General features: G+C 40.3%; 1 protein-coding gene across 1 annotated transcript in view; it reads left to right on the top strand.

Moving 5' to 3' along the window:
* Positions 1-772: 772 nt before the first annotated feature.
* The window catches only part of fam171a1 (family with sequence similarity 171 member A1), a 35,982-nt gene continuing 22,275 nt past the window's right edge, over positions 773-14,479 (top strand). Inside the window, exon 1 of the mRNA XM_081388113.1 lies at positions 773-1,093. Within this exon, the coding sequence (XP_081244239.1) occupies positions 982-1,093 (112 nt within the window). The 5' untranslated portion in view covers positions 773-981. The remainder of the gene's footprint in view (positions 1,094-14,479) is intronic.

The following is a 14,479-nucleotide window of genomic DNA, read 5'->3' as shown; positions in this document are numbered from 1 at the left end:
GTTTGAATATAGATACTAGTCATATGTCAATAGTTGATGTCTGAACCACATATCCCCATAGAAATGAATTTAAGCAAAAAAGTAACAATGGAATAGTTACTTGTAAACTAGTACTTGTAAAATAGTAGAAACATTCAGTACTACTATTATGTATTATTGCCTATCCATCCATTCTCCAAAATTATTCCTTTTTATAGTATTATAGTAAAAAAGAAATTGACTATTACATATAATACAGAATTGTATAATGTAATTCAGATATATATTTTATTGACTGTAGATCGATATAGTATAATTAAAATTTTAAAAAGTAAGCAAACATCATGACAGTTGGAATAAATGTACTAATTTACTAGTAATCCAAGGATAAAATTATTAAAATTAATTTATTATTAAATATATGATAATGTAACTTAATTAAATTGCTAAAAAACATACAATCAAGATGTAAACTGAAATCAAAATTAGTTTTTCTTTTCAACATACAATCATAAAAATTTCTGGGATCACAAAAATAATTTTGTTTTGAATTTGTGACATAATTACAGCATAAATACCAGACGAAATATATGGGGGGTTCTTGAATGTTGGACAATGGGCCCTTGAGTTAATGAGGTTGAGAACCCCTGTTGTGAGGTGATTGACAGTATACGACAGCAGATGGCGGTCTAATCCTTCTTTCTGTAGGACAAGACCAGCAGCAGCACCTGGTCGTGGCATGGAAAGGGTTAAACTGGTGGAGTTGAGTCCAGGGCAGGCTTTCTGTCTTCTCGAGTTGAGATGGGGGGAAAAACAGCGGCAACACGGAGATGCTGAGCGGAGGGTTGTTCTAATCTCCCGTCGGTGTTCAATGACATGATCAGATTTGCTAAAACACCAAATTATGGCTGGGAACCTCAGCTGCTACGAGTCTCCAGATACTCCTGTCGCATAGAAAAGCCGCATTGTTGAGCAAAAGCCTTGTAACCGTGAGCTGCAATAATGCGAGGGGCGGACAGCAGCAGCAGGTCTGCCGTGATTGTGCTCTTCCTGCTGGGATGCGATTTATGGACGGCGGCCGCTAAAACACTGCAGGAGAACAGCGATGCCAAAGGTAAGAGACACGCCGTCAACACCTCCGAATACATCACTTCTGTTTAGGTTTATAAAGGTCTTGATGGAAATTTGAGAGCTTTGCTTTGACTTTCTGGACGGCATTCCCAGTGCTAGCTGTTAGCAATCGTAGCATATAATAACGCAGAGTGTGTAACGGCCATAAAGTGAATACATATGTCTTATGAATTAAATACTTTTATTGTTTTAACAACGCAAACTTTGTTAAATGTTCGTAGGTCGATTGCTCTGGTGTTTTGTAAATCTCAAGCCATCTGTTTGAAATCGGATCTCATTTTTGTGATGCCTGTCGTTGCAACAAGCATCACTGCAGCTTTCAAAGCACATGAACCGAGTGGTGCGCATATCATATGTGTCATTTTCTTTAGGTCTTACATTTTTCATGCAATATTCCCATATTTATCTGCTACAACTAAAAGTAGATTAGAAATCAACATCTTATCTATCGACTGTATAAATTTGGTATATCCCACTATTGTAAACAGTAAACATGGGCGTTTTAAATTTTGTGCATGAATTTATTTAATACAAATTTGATTTATATATATGTAATATAATAACATAGCAGACACGTATCAAACGTGTAATGTTTAGTCACTTAGGTCAGTAAGTAGGCCACATTTTGTGCTGTATTGTCCATTAGAAGTTCATTGGAAAGTAGCTAACTTACAACTCTTTCTGTCAGTCATGATATTTCTTTTATTATTTTTAAATGTTGATTAAAAGCTTGTGTTGAAGTTACATGTCTGTATGGCAATGTAAACAGGAGAACCTGCTGCTTCAGATGAGACAAGATCTGTAATTTAACATTCATTACTAGCCACAAATAGCCAGATATTAAATTATACTTTTCTTGCCTAAACATTTTTGTTGTTTATTTTTGCACAGGGACCTATAACCTAACGTTCTATCATGTCATTTAGTTCAGTACTAAAAGCTCACTGAAACCTAAATGGACCTGGTTTGTTTATGCCTTGATGGTTTTATTATGAGGTTATTTCTGGCTTCTGACTATTTCAGACTGTTATACTCTAATTGATCTCGCTAATGTATGAAGTAATGCAATGTTAAGTGTCTGTGTCTATGAAGATATCAGTGTGCCGGCAAGGAAGGAAATTGAAAAAGCAGGTTTCATATCACGAGTTCATATTTGACATTTGCATAATCCAGATATCATCTCAGTGGTACAATGTTGAATACTTTTATGTGAGGCATGGATGTCAGATTGCAAAACCCTGTTTAAATGAAATGGTTGGCAAAGCTCACCGTTTGACAGCTGATCGATTTAGCAGCTTATAGACTGGCAGTTTGGTTAAATCCTTCATCTCTGAGGTATAATATGAGGAATCCCCTCAAACCCCCTCCTCCCTCCTGATGGAGACTCCTCCTCCCCCTCCGTCTCCTGCTGATGAGCAGCGACAGCACAGATGGGTCTTTGCTGCTCTCTCTTCTTTAGAACAGTGGACTGGCACAGTGTAAGCTTTGACTATGCAAAATAGGGCTTTCCTGCCTTTTGTCCCGGCTGTGCCACATCCTCATCACCAGGATCTGAAAAGGGAATGCTGTGTGTGAGGCTCTGACGCAGTTTAGTTAGACTTGGAATGAGTTTTGCAATGCAGCTTTGAATCTTATTGCTTGCATTCTTAGGTTAAATGTAGTTTACACAAAGCTTTGGATTTAGTTGCTATAACTGTTATATTTTTATGCTTCACACTGTGTTTAAATGAGTTATAAGTTTGTCAAATGACTGTAGCTAATACTAATTATGCTATTGTAAATCTCTGATAACAGACTTGAAGTGTGATGTGCACCTGGTTTTTCTAATAGAAACAAATTTAATAGGTTCTTCATTTGCTTTTCACATGCAAAGATTTACTTTTATTAGATTTTATTCTGTGTTCTATAAGTGTTTCTATGCTATCATTTCTTGAATGATGAACTGCTATCTTTATGAACGTTTGGAGTACCATTATGCAGGGGCGTAGAATTTAGTAGGGACGTTAGGGACGTGTCCCTACCAATATCCAGTGACACTGATATGTCCCTAGCAATAATTTCGATCAAAACTTAAAATATATTTATATATAATAATAATAATAATAATACATAAGTCTTATATAGCGCTTTCCAAGGAACTCAAAGACGCTTTACAAATGAAAAACAAAGATGAGAGTGCTATAGTAGATTGTAGGTGAGCTGAAACAGGTGAGTTTTGAGCAGTTTTTTGTAGGTGGTCCGAGTTTCTGATGTGGATGGGGAGTGAGTTCCAAAGGGTGGGGGCAGCGATGGTTAAGGCTCAGTCCCCCAAAGTTTGGTGTGTTGATTTGGTGATGGGTTTGAGAGGGTTGAAGTCGGCAGAGCGGAGGGGCGGTATAACCACTGTTTTCCGGTTGTGGTTTTTATGTACTAGGTTTATTTTATTTAATCAGAAAACATCATAGATTAAAATCTCTTACAAGAGCGTGAGAAAAATGTACCAATTCATGGTACATGAGATAGGCTACTTGTGAGAGGCTCTTGTGTGAAGCGGCAATGCTCCTCCAAAGGAAACCTAGATGCGGTAAGCTAGGGAGAAATCAACAGTATTAGTGACAAAATGTCCACACAAAGATGGCAATATCTGAAATACTTGTATATACTTGAATACTTGAAAATACAAACTGGACATTATTGTGAAACAAATATGCCAACAGTTCATTTCCGTTAAAGGGATAGTTCACTTAAAAATTAAAATTCTGTCATTTACTCACCCTCAAGTTGTTTTAAACCTGTATGCATTTCTTTCTTCTGCTGAACCAACATTCTTTAAAATATCTTCTTTTGTGTTCAGAAAAAGAAAGAAATTCATACAGGTCTGAAACAACTTGAGGGTGAGTAAATGATGACAGAATTTTCATTTTTGGATAAACTATCCCTTTTGACAGATGCAGCTCAGCTTCTGGGGATGTCCCCGTCCCCACCAATTTCAAAATCAAACCAGGCCCTTGCCATTATGTATTGTTTAAATTTTTTATTTATTTGACAGGTATATTTGACAGTAATTTTTACTCAGTAAATGTTACTTGAATATCAATTAAAGGACACGGCCAGACTGTAATGCAGTATTTAAAAGTAAAAAAGTATTACATTTTTTAAAGGAGAAAAAAATTTGTAGTAGTGCACACTATTGTTCAAAAGTTAGGGGTCAGTAAGACTTCATTCAGTGAGACTTCCATTCAGCAAGGATGCAATAAATTGATCAAAAGTGACAGTAAAGATATTTCTAGTGTTACAAAACATTTCTGTTTTAAATAGTGTTCTGTTTTTAACCTAAATATTCATTCAATCAATTAGAATTTTGAACAAATGTATCAATTTCTCAAGCATGATGACTGTTCAACACTGATAATAATAGTAAATGTTTCTTGACCATCATATCAGCATATTAGAATGATCTCTGAAGGATCATGTGACACTGAAACCTGGCGAAATGGCTGCTGAGAAATTCAGATTTGCTATCACAGATAATAATATATAAATGGATAAAATGCACGCTGATAACAATATAGCCTATATGCTGCTTGCACAATCAAGAAATGCATGCTGCAAACATGTTTTTTTGGTTTATTTGTATATGTTTTAAAATGGCCCCTGTACTGCCAATATTGCTCATGTCAACAGTCAGATATTTACTGTAAGCAGTTGCTTATTATCACACACACACACACACACACACACATAAACCGAGACTTAATGGACTCCTTAATAGTTTCCTACTATAATGCGTAAAGGCTTAGAACAATGGGGCTTAGGAAACCAGCTATGTTTTAGAGCTTGAGAGACTCATAAAGGCTGATAAAGAGGATAAGGCTGGTGTTTTCCACTCATTAATTATCAGTAATGGGGATTTCTGTGGTATGTTCTCTGGATTTTGGACATTGCTGTAGTTCAGAAAAGGAAAGGTCTGTTTGTTTGCCCCCTAGCATTTCAAAGCATTTTAAGCACACTGGAGACCCCTGTTGTGCTTAATTTTTTATGGGGTCATGTTTTCAGCGAACACTCAGACATTTTCTCATCTCTGATTACCCAAACCAGACTATCTCCCTTGGGCAAGCCTGTCAGGCAGCTCTCTCTCTCTCTCTCTCTCTCTCTCTCTCTCTCTCTCTCTCTCTCTCTCTCTCTCTCTCTCTCGCTCTCTCTCTCGCTCTCTCTCTCGCTCTCGCTCTCGCTCTCTCTCTCGCTGCATCTGAACTGTCTCAGCTGAAGGGAATAATCCATTATTTATCAGCTTTAATATATATCAGCCAAATTTTCTTATCCGGCCGATAACGAGAAAAAAAAAACATATAATATAATATAATATTATTGTCCGACCGATATGGTGACCGAGATACTGTACATCCCCAAACTAATCTCTATATGAACCATACAGTCTATATTAATGCAACAGAAAGAAAAACTTTTTGCTGAAATATGCACAAAAACCTAGGGTGAAGTCATTATGACATTAACAGCGATTTGGGACAAATATTATGTAATTTACTGTGGTGTGGTGCGGCAGGATTTTGAACAGCCTTCTGAGTCGTAGCTGGGCGCTGTCGGTATGTGTACACTCAAATCAATGTGTTAAAATTTGAAAGAACTGAAATCGAATGAGTTTCTGATTTGATTGTATGTTTCTGTCAACTACATGAGCATATCAATTTGCTTTCTCATGTCTAGCTTTAAATATACAACTTTGCGCTAATGAATGCTTAAAAGTGACCATCTGGATATTATCCAAATAGATGGCAACAGTCGAAAGTGAAATTAAACATTTAGGTCGGGCTTGCATGTTTTAACCACTCGAGGTACTAATGTTAGCGTCCTTTCAGCCTTGACGGGAAACATCCTGCAGTTGCAGTTCTTTCTCCACTAATGCAGTATCTAGTTGTGGCAAGCAGAACGACGCAGAGAGCCGTGAGAACGGAGCGAGGCTGGTGGTGCGAGTGTTAATGAACATCAGCTGCGCGCAACACCGGTCTCAAATTTCACATAGAGGAGCTTCGGGAACGGTGCGGCTCCACCAGCCTTCCTCCTTTCTCACAGCTCTTGGCCTCGTCCTGCTTTCCACACTAGTCAACAAATTAATTGATTTATAATGATATGAAAACATGTACTGTAGTGTACTATATCTGTACTGTTTCGTTGTCTGTTTTAAATCCGCATCTTAAGTGTCCCGCTCTGTGCAGCGCACAGTCTCGCGTGTCTAAACAAACTCCATGAGGCATCAATGATTTCGCCTCTGGAGGCCGCTCTCGTACTTTATAATGACAGCGGACCCTTCTCAGCTAATACAATGGACGCTACCCAGGAAAAACTATTGGTATGGATTTTTGCCGATAACTGATTGTTTCTGTGAATGATTAGGCTATCGTAAATATTAATCGGCAAACCCGATCAATCAGTTGACCTCTACTGGTATTAAGATGCGTTTTAATCCATCGGATCACAAGTGAATGACGCCAAATACAGGTATAAACTGCGTCTAAAACATTGAGCTTTTACACTTTCGACCACTTCCAGAGGTAGTTGAAAACGCATTCAACCGGATTGCTTTCGGAGCAAACTCTCCTAGACGAATGCTTTCGAACAGCCACAAAAGTCCGGCCATTCTCCAAGCGGACTAGACAGACAGGATTTAAACTTAAAAAGATGAAAACGTACCAAGCACAGTGTTTCTCTCACCATTACTGATTTCTAACACGCACTCACTGCGTTTGATGTGGTCTCTTAAGCTATCAGAGCAGAAACGAAAGCTGCTGCTCTTCGTATGTTTTTCCGACGATCGCATTCAAATGGAAATTCTGTGAGCTTATTTTGTCCATTAGATTGAAAGATCTGAAAAGGCTCATACATTTACCCACACACAGACCCCTCCACAAGAAGAAATCAGGAAGGAAATGATAGAAAGTGGACAAAAGAAATGGATTAAAACACCAGGTGTAAATGGGTATGTCTGTCTTGTCTTATTGTCCGAAATATCTGAACTATCCGAATGACCAAAACACGTCTTAATACCAGGTGTAAACAGGGCCTAAATGTGCGTAGTTATTCTGGATCTTAAATAAACTTGAAGAGTTTTACATCTTAAATCTGACATGAATTTAGATTAACACTACTGAAAGAGCAGCTTTTTTGTTATATCTTTAGGCCCACAAATGTATAGGGTTGTGTTTGATTGGTAACACTCATTAAAGACCCCTTGAAATCACCTGAAAATCACAATCACATCTTGTCCTGTGTTGACATTCTTTCTTTTGAAACAGGAAGTTTGGTTTTATAAGAGTTTTTAAAAGCATTGTTTTAGTTGTGAGGTGTTTTGAGAGGAAAGGTAGAAGAGTAACCCCCCTCCTAAAAATAATCTGAAGGAAATACTTTTGGATCTGATTAGAATTTTATGGGTAGAATCGTCTGTTTTCATGCCTGTGAAACATGATAATCCTCCAACACAACAGCAGTCTTTTAACTTTAAGCAGAGCCTGGACGTACTGAATGAGCGTGGAGCTCTCTCTCATTCACACACAGTCTCTCACAGTGTGTCCTTTTATAGAGGGAGGGGGAGAGAGACAGCCTGTCTGCTGCACATCTGGATAAGTCATTTTCCCACAAAACGGAAAGACAAGCTTGTTTTATGTTTTAGAATATGTAAAAAAAAAAAAAATGTCTTGGATAATTTTACTTTTAGAAATAAAATAATAATTTAGTAACATTTAAGAACTGTTACATTTAATATTCAAATAACTTTTTTTGATGTATTGTACTTTAGAGGGATGATCACTCTAATGGGGAACAAAATTTCCAACGGAGAAGCCGTTTTAATAACCTCTAGATAATCAAGCGGTCTTTGTTGTGACAGAGTAAATTTTTTGTCACGATTACCAGTGAGAGTGCCCATCATTACCACCAGAGGGCATTCCACCCCGGACTATTGTCAATCCCTAATGAAACTACATTTCCCATAACTCTCTGCCTGGACTCATCATCCCTGATTGCATCCACCTGTGTCTCATTACCTTGTTTAACTCACCCTATAATAGCCCGTTTTTCACATTCATTCCCTGCGAAGGCTTGTACGTGTAACACTGCATTTCTGAGCGTTTCCACTGTTTTCCATGTTCCTGGTTTTTGTTATCTGTCTGTGTCCTGGTTTTCCCGTTCCTGTCTCACCCTCTGGATTTGTTTGTCATTGTTTGGACTGATTACCCTGTGCTTTTGACCACTGCCTGTTATACGTAGGGTTGGGTATCGAGAACCGGTTCCATTTTAGAACCGGTAACAAATTCCCAAAAACCGGGTATTCGATAAGACGCACGCATTTCGATTTCTCTTATCGATTCCTGACTATCTGTTATTTCAAATGTAGGCGCGCGGCAAGCACGTTCATAATAGAAGCGTCATGGGCCGTGGGCACGACGAGCATACGGTGCGTGGCACTCGTTTTTGCAGGCGCGCGCGCCTATGCCTCATCGAGATGAAAATCTCAACTTTTCAGAATGGCGCAAGTGGTGCGCAGGTCAAGTGACAAAAACCAACCGACCTTTCTGTAACATCAAACGCTCGGCTGAACAGCTGATCATATCTGAACAGGGCGGGTTTTTATTTCTCATCTCCATAAATATATCTAGTAGCTAGTGAATGGTTGGGTTGCATAGCAACGACATACGCCACGGGAGCGCAAGCGCTTGTGGAAAGAAGGAGAAAGCGCCGCGGCCGTGCTTTTCCATATGTGAACGGTCCCTAATTCAGGAATCTATGTGGCTTAAAATCATTAGTCTAATAGTCTATTTTTTTAAAAAATAGTTTGAATAATTAATTCAAACACTATTAATTCAGTGTCTCATAAATACTTGTTTAGTGAATGAATGATTCGCCGTTTTTGACCGAATCTCTCAAGTCTAATTCAAGAAATAATTAAATGAAAAAAAAAAAAGTCGATTTTTTGCCACACTGCTGGAGTAATAATGTAGGCTAATCAACACCTTTATATGAAGAGACTCCTTTCACTTTAGCCATTTTATTGGTTATTGCTTAAAATTGGCAAGAATAAAAGGTAGAAATATTTTTTCTTCAAGTATTTGCCCTTTTTTTTCTCCCTCCAAAAAATATTGGAATCGGAAACAAGAATCGATAAGAACCGGATTCGATAAGCAGAATCGGAATCGCTAAAAATGAAACGATACCCAACCCTAGTTATACGGTTTATGATCTTGGATTTTCTCATTTAAAAACTGCATTTGGATTCTCAACCTTTGTGTCTCGGAGCAGTTTGTTACAGAAGACCTCCCTAGTATGGATCCAGCAGTATGTCTCGTCCGCCTTTGTCAAGGAACTCGCTCGCTCAAGGACCACATTCAGGACTTCCTAGGTATTACCAATTTCACTAACCTCCCAGACTATACTCTCATTGACTTCTTTTGTTATGGACTCAACAACCCGTTACAATCCACATTAATCCGTGATGGTCCTCAAGGATCACTGAGCGACTTCCTAGATTATGCCCTTCATTTGACTGGTTCCTCCACTGTCGGGGAGTTTGAGGAGGACGTTTCCCATAGACATTTTTTGGGAGGGGGCAGCTTGGCCCACCAAGTTTACTACCATGTCCAGTGAAGATGCCTGCCGAGCCTCAGCTTCTTCACGTCAGTCCTGCCGAGCCTGAGCTTCTTCACGTCAGTCCTGCCGAGCCTGAGCTTCTTCACGTCATGCCTGCCGAGCCTGAGCTTCTTCACGTCATGCCTGCCGAGCCTGAGCTTCTTCACGTCAGTCCTGCCGAGCCTGAGCTTCTTCACGTCAGTCCTGCCGAGCCTGAGCTTCTTCACGTCATGCCTGCCGAGCCTGAGCTTCTTCACGTCATGCCTGCCGAGCCTGAGCTTCTTCACGTCAGTCCTGCCGAGCCTGAGCTTCTTCACGTCAGTCCTGCCGAGCCTGAGCTTCTTCACGTCAGTCCTGCCGAGCCTGAGCTTCTTCACGTCAGTCCTGCCGAGCCTGAGCTTCTTCACGTCAGTCCTGCCTAGCCTGAGCTTCTTCACGTCAGTCCTGCCGAGCCTGAGCTTCTTCACGTCAGTCCTGCCGAGCCTGAGCTTCTTCACGTCAGTCCTGCCGAGCCTGAGCTTCTTCACGTCAGTCCTGCCGAGCCTGAGCTTCTTCACGTCAGTCCTGCCGAGCCTGAGCTTCTTCACGTCAGTCCTGCCGAGCCTGAGCTTCTTGACATCGATGCCGCCGTGCCTGAGTCAGCCACGGATGATACAGCGCTGATCATCATGGCCATGGCTATTTTGTGTGTGGGCAGCACACACATCAACTCCATCCTGTGACCCTTCAGCAAAGATGGCCGCCGCCGCCGCTCCAGAGTCTCGTCCCAAGATGGCTGCCGCCGCTCCAGAGTCTCGTCCCAAGATGGCTGCCGCCGCTGCAGACTCTCTTCCCAAGATGGCTGCCGCCGCTCCAGAGTCTCGTCCCAAGATGGCTGCCGCCGATCCAGAGTCTCGTCCCGTCATGGCAGCATCTACGACTTTGGACAAGATGGCCGACTCTACGCCTGTGTCTTCGGACAAGATGGAAGCCTCTACGCCTGTTTCTTCGGACAAGATGGCCGACTATACGCCTGTGTCTTCGGACAAGATACGCCTGTTTCTTTGGACAAGATGGCCGACTCTACGCCTGTGTCTTTGGACAAGATGGCCGCCTCTGCCCCGGAAGTGACAAGATGGAAGCCTCTACGCCTGTGTCTTCGGACAAGATGGCAGCATCTACGCCTTTGTCTTCGGACAAGATGGAAGCCTCTACGCCTGTTTCTTCGGACAAGATGGCCGACTATACGCCTGTGTCTTCGGACAAGATGGAAGCCTCTACGCCTGTTTCTTTGGACAAGATGGCCGACTCTACGCCTGTGTCTTTGGACAAGATAGCCGCCTCTACACCTGTGTCTACGCCGGTATCTTCAGACAAGATGACCACCTCTGCCCCGGAAGTGTCCTGGCCCCCGCGTCGGATCCACCCTGGCCCCTGGAAGCGTCGCCCTGGCCCCTGGACGACTGCTCAGCCTACTCCGCTCCGGCCGCCTCAGTCTCCAGGCCCTCTTCCGCTCCACGGCCCTTGCCCTCCATCCCGCCCCCGGGTTCGCCTCCGCTCAACTTCCCTCCTGGACAATTTTAGGAGCGTCTTTGAGGGGGGGCTATGTCACAATTACCAGTGAGAGTGCCCATCATTACCACCAGAGGGCAATCCACCCCGGACTTTTGTCATTCCCTAATGAAACTACATTTCCCATAACTCTCTGCCTGGACTCATCATCCCTGATTGCATCCACCTGTGTCTCTTTACCTTGTTTAACTCACCCTATAATAGCTTGGTTTTCACATTCATTCCCTGCAAAGTCTTGTACGTGTAACACTGCATTTCTGAGCATTTCCACTGTTTTCCATGTTCCTGTTTTTTGTTATCTGCCTGTGTCCTGGTTTTCCCATTCCTGTCTCACCCTCTGGATTTGTTTGTCATTGTTTGGACTGATTACCCTGTGCTTTTGACCACTGCCTGTTATATGGTTTACCTTGGAAGAAAAAGAGGCCGAAAGTTTGTTTTATTGTGTCAGATGTATGATCTAATAATAATGAGTCCCTGATTTTGCTGTTGGTCTTATATAACTAAAATGTTTGGAGAATGAGACACTTTGAGGAAGTCTGGTTGTTGTTTTTTATGTATTAATGATGTATTACTCAAATGACAGATTATTTTAAGTTGAAAAAATGCAAGTGATTGCGCCGGTGCCTCCATGTCCTACAGTAAGGTTGCTAATACTTTACCTTCCACACTCCGCACAAACACTTGGATATGCGCCTAATAATAGCGCACATTTATGTAGGTTGACGTTAGATCGAGTGGCCGTGTAAAGTTGCTACCACTTGCATGTTTCACATGATAAGCCATATTTGGTCGATGGATGAATCGTCCATTTCTAAATGTTGTTTTTTCTGTTTAAAAGTTGTGATACGCCACTCATACATCTGTATTGTTATTTGGTCACTAATAAAATGCAATTGCCCAGTATCTTCCCTGTATCTCTTGTTCGTTCTTTATTGCTAGTTCCTTTGCCCAACTTGACGGGCAGCTACAGCTTTAATGAACATCAGACGCAGGGGTAAAGTTCAGCCTTTTAAACACTGAGCGATTACATGAGACATGATAGGCTACATTTCGGTTAGTCGTTCTGTATCTTTCAACATAGGCTTCTGATGTTCATTCATGTTTATTTCCTGCTGTTACTAGTAGTAAAGAGAAAGAGATGATCAGTTCACGTGCTGATTGTGTCACGCCACAAGAATCGATATCGGTTCATCAAAATTAGTCAAATAAAAAGTTGACCCAAGGTAGATCCTGAAGGGAGCGAGTATAGAATGACATCTTGACAGTTCACCGTAAATGCCTGAACTGGCTTATCGAAAACCTGGCAGGAAGTAACTGTGCATAGAGCAAATTATGGTTAGGATTTGGTTATTTGACGTTCTTTAAAATGCTTGCTTATAGTTAGGAAGGGGGTGGACTGGAGTTCCAGTTAAAATATATTTTTATTTTGTTGGTGACTGTTGGAACTCATGACCTTAAAATTATTGTAAGTGTGACTGTTGTTGACGGTGTCCAACACTGTGATTTTGAAGAGGCAACTAGGTACCTGTTAGCTTGGCCAAATTGTTGCCTATAAAATTACCAAATGATAGTTTCGTTGAATTTGGTGCCAAAGGTTTCCATAAGATGGCATTTAAAAAAAAGTACATTATAATTATTCTTCAGCACTCAACCCCCAGCATACAAAACATTTTTAAAGGAGAGATTTCCATAACTTTTAATAGCCTAATATTTCATAATTTGAGAATATGTAAATTGGGTTTGGAAATCTTTAGACGCCTCACAATCTATATCCGAGGGATCTATATTCAGGGAATCAATTCTTGAGCTCATTTGTTTCCTTATTAAAGGGATGGTAAAATACCCTTTTCATAAGATGTAAAATAAGTCTTTGATGTCCCCAGAGTGTGTATGTGAAGTTTAAGCTCAAAATACCCCACAGATATTTTTATATAGCATGTTAAAATTGTTACTTTTTGAGGATAAGCAAAAACGCACCGTTTTTGTGTCCCTTTAAATGCAGATGAGCTGCTGCTCCCGGCACAGGGGGTGGAGCTACAACAGCTTGTGTCTTTAGCAGCTTCGATTACCTTACACAGACATGCACTGAAAATGTAAAAAAAAATTTGCCTTTTAAGTTCAAACCGGAGTTAGCCAAATATGGAGAGACTCAAGAAGAAGTGACAACATTTCCGAATGGTTAGGCTAGTTGATGAATTTATGTAGCTTATGTGTAGTTATCTTCTAATCATTGATTAGCATATTCTGTCATGATAATCTTTAAATCGTGTTCCGGGGGGAGGGATTTATTTAAATTTTAGGGTTAGTGATGTCACTAACCCGGGAGGAATGTTTGTAGTCCTTAAAAAGCTATTTCTTTAAAAGAAAATATCTCCCTTTGCTTTGAACTTTGAGCTTTGTAACTTTGCAGATGTTGTTTATGCTCAAACAGCAACATTACACACTAACTAAAGTTAGAAAAGTGAAATCATAATCAACCACCCCTTTAATTAATGAGTTTACTGACTTTGAATATCAAATTTATTTGTGTATTTTATTACATTACTTAGCATTTGAAAGCAGATTTTTGTCAGTAAATGAGTTTCGCGTATATAATTTATACTCCATTCCAAACGGCATAAATTATGCCAATGTAGAGCATTTGAAAGGGAAATGCTGGCAGGTGAAACCCCAAATTGTCAAGCAAAATGCAGTTTCTCACAACACACATCCTGTGCAATGAAGCCTACGATTACATTGTATTTTGCTTCAACCATAAAACCTCATGCAAGTTTATATACTTGTCTTGTGGTTTTGTGTTTGTCTGCAACTGGCAGCAAGCAAAATACGTCCGTCTCTAGCACACAATTCCATCGTGAATATGCGGATTAAAAAAAACTAAGCTCAGAATTGAGAATCAGTGAAGAGAGAATCAATGAATTAAGAGGGCATTTTTCTCCCACCTCTAATGGAAATATTTGCAGACTTTTTTTTGTCAGTGATCTTTTGTTGAAACTTGCCTATATTAAAGCTACAATATGTAATTTTTCTAATTAAACTTGAGGTAACGCAGCGCTGTTTCACTTGGTCTACACTATCACACTTAACTGCATTTGAGTGAGTTGAAAGTTATAATGTTAATCTATGTGTTAGTTTATCGGACGAGCAATTATTTAAAATGGGAATTTCTCTGAAATTAAACATTTTTGGGAACTTTTTGGAT

This window comes from Scardinius erythrophthalmus, assembly GCF_964197995.2.
Source record: "Scardinius erythrophthalmus genome assembly, chromosome: 16".
Taxonomy (NCBI): domain Eukaryota; kingdom Metazoa; phylum Chordata; class Actinopteri; order Cypriniformes; family Leuciscidae; genus Scardinius; species Scardinius erythrophthalmus.
The sequence above is the reverse complement of the archived record's forward strand: the minus strand, read 5'-3'. Positions and strand labels throughout refer to the sequence as shown.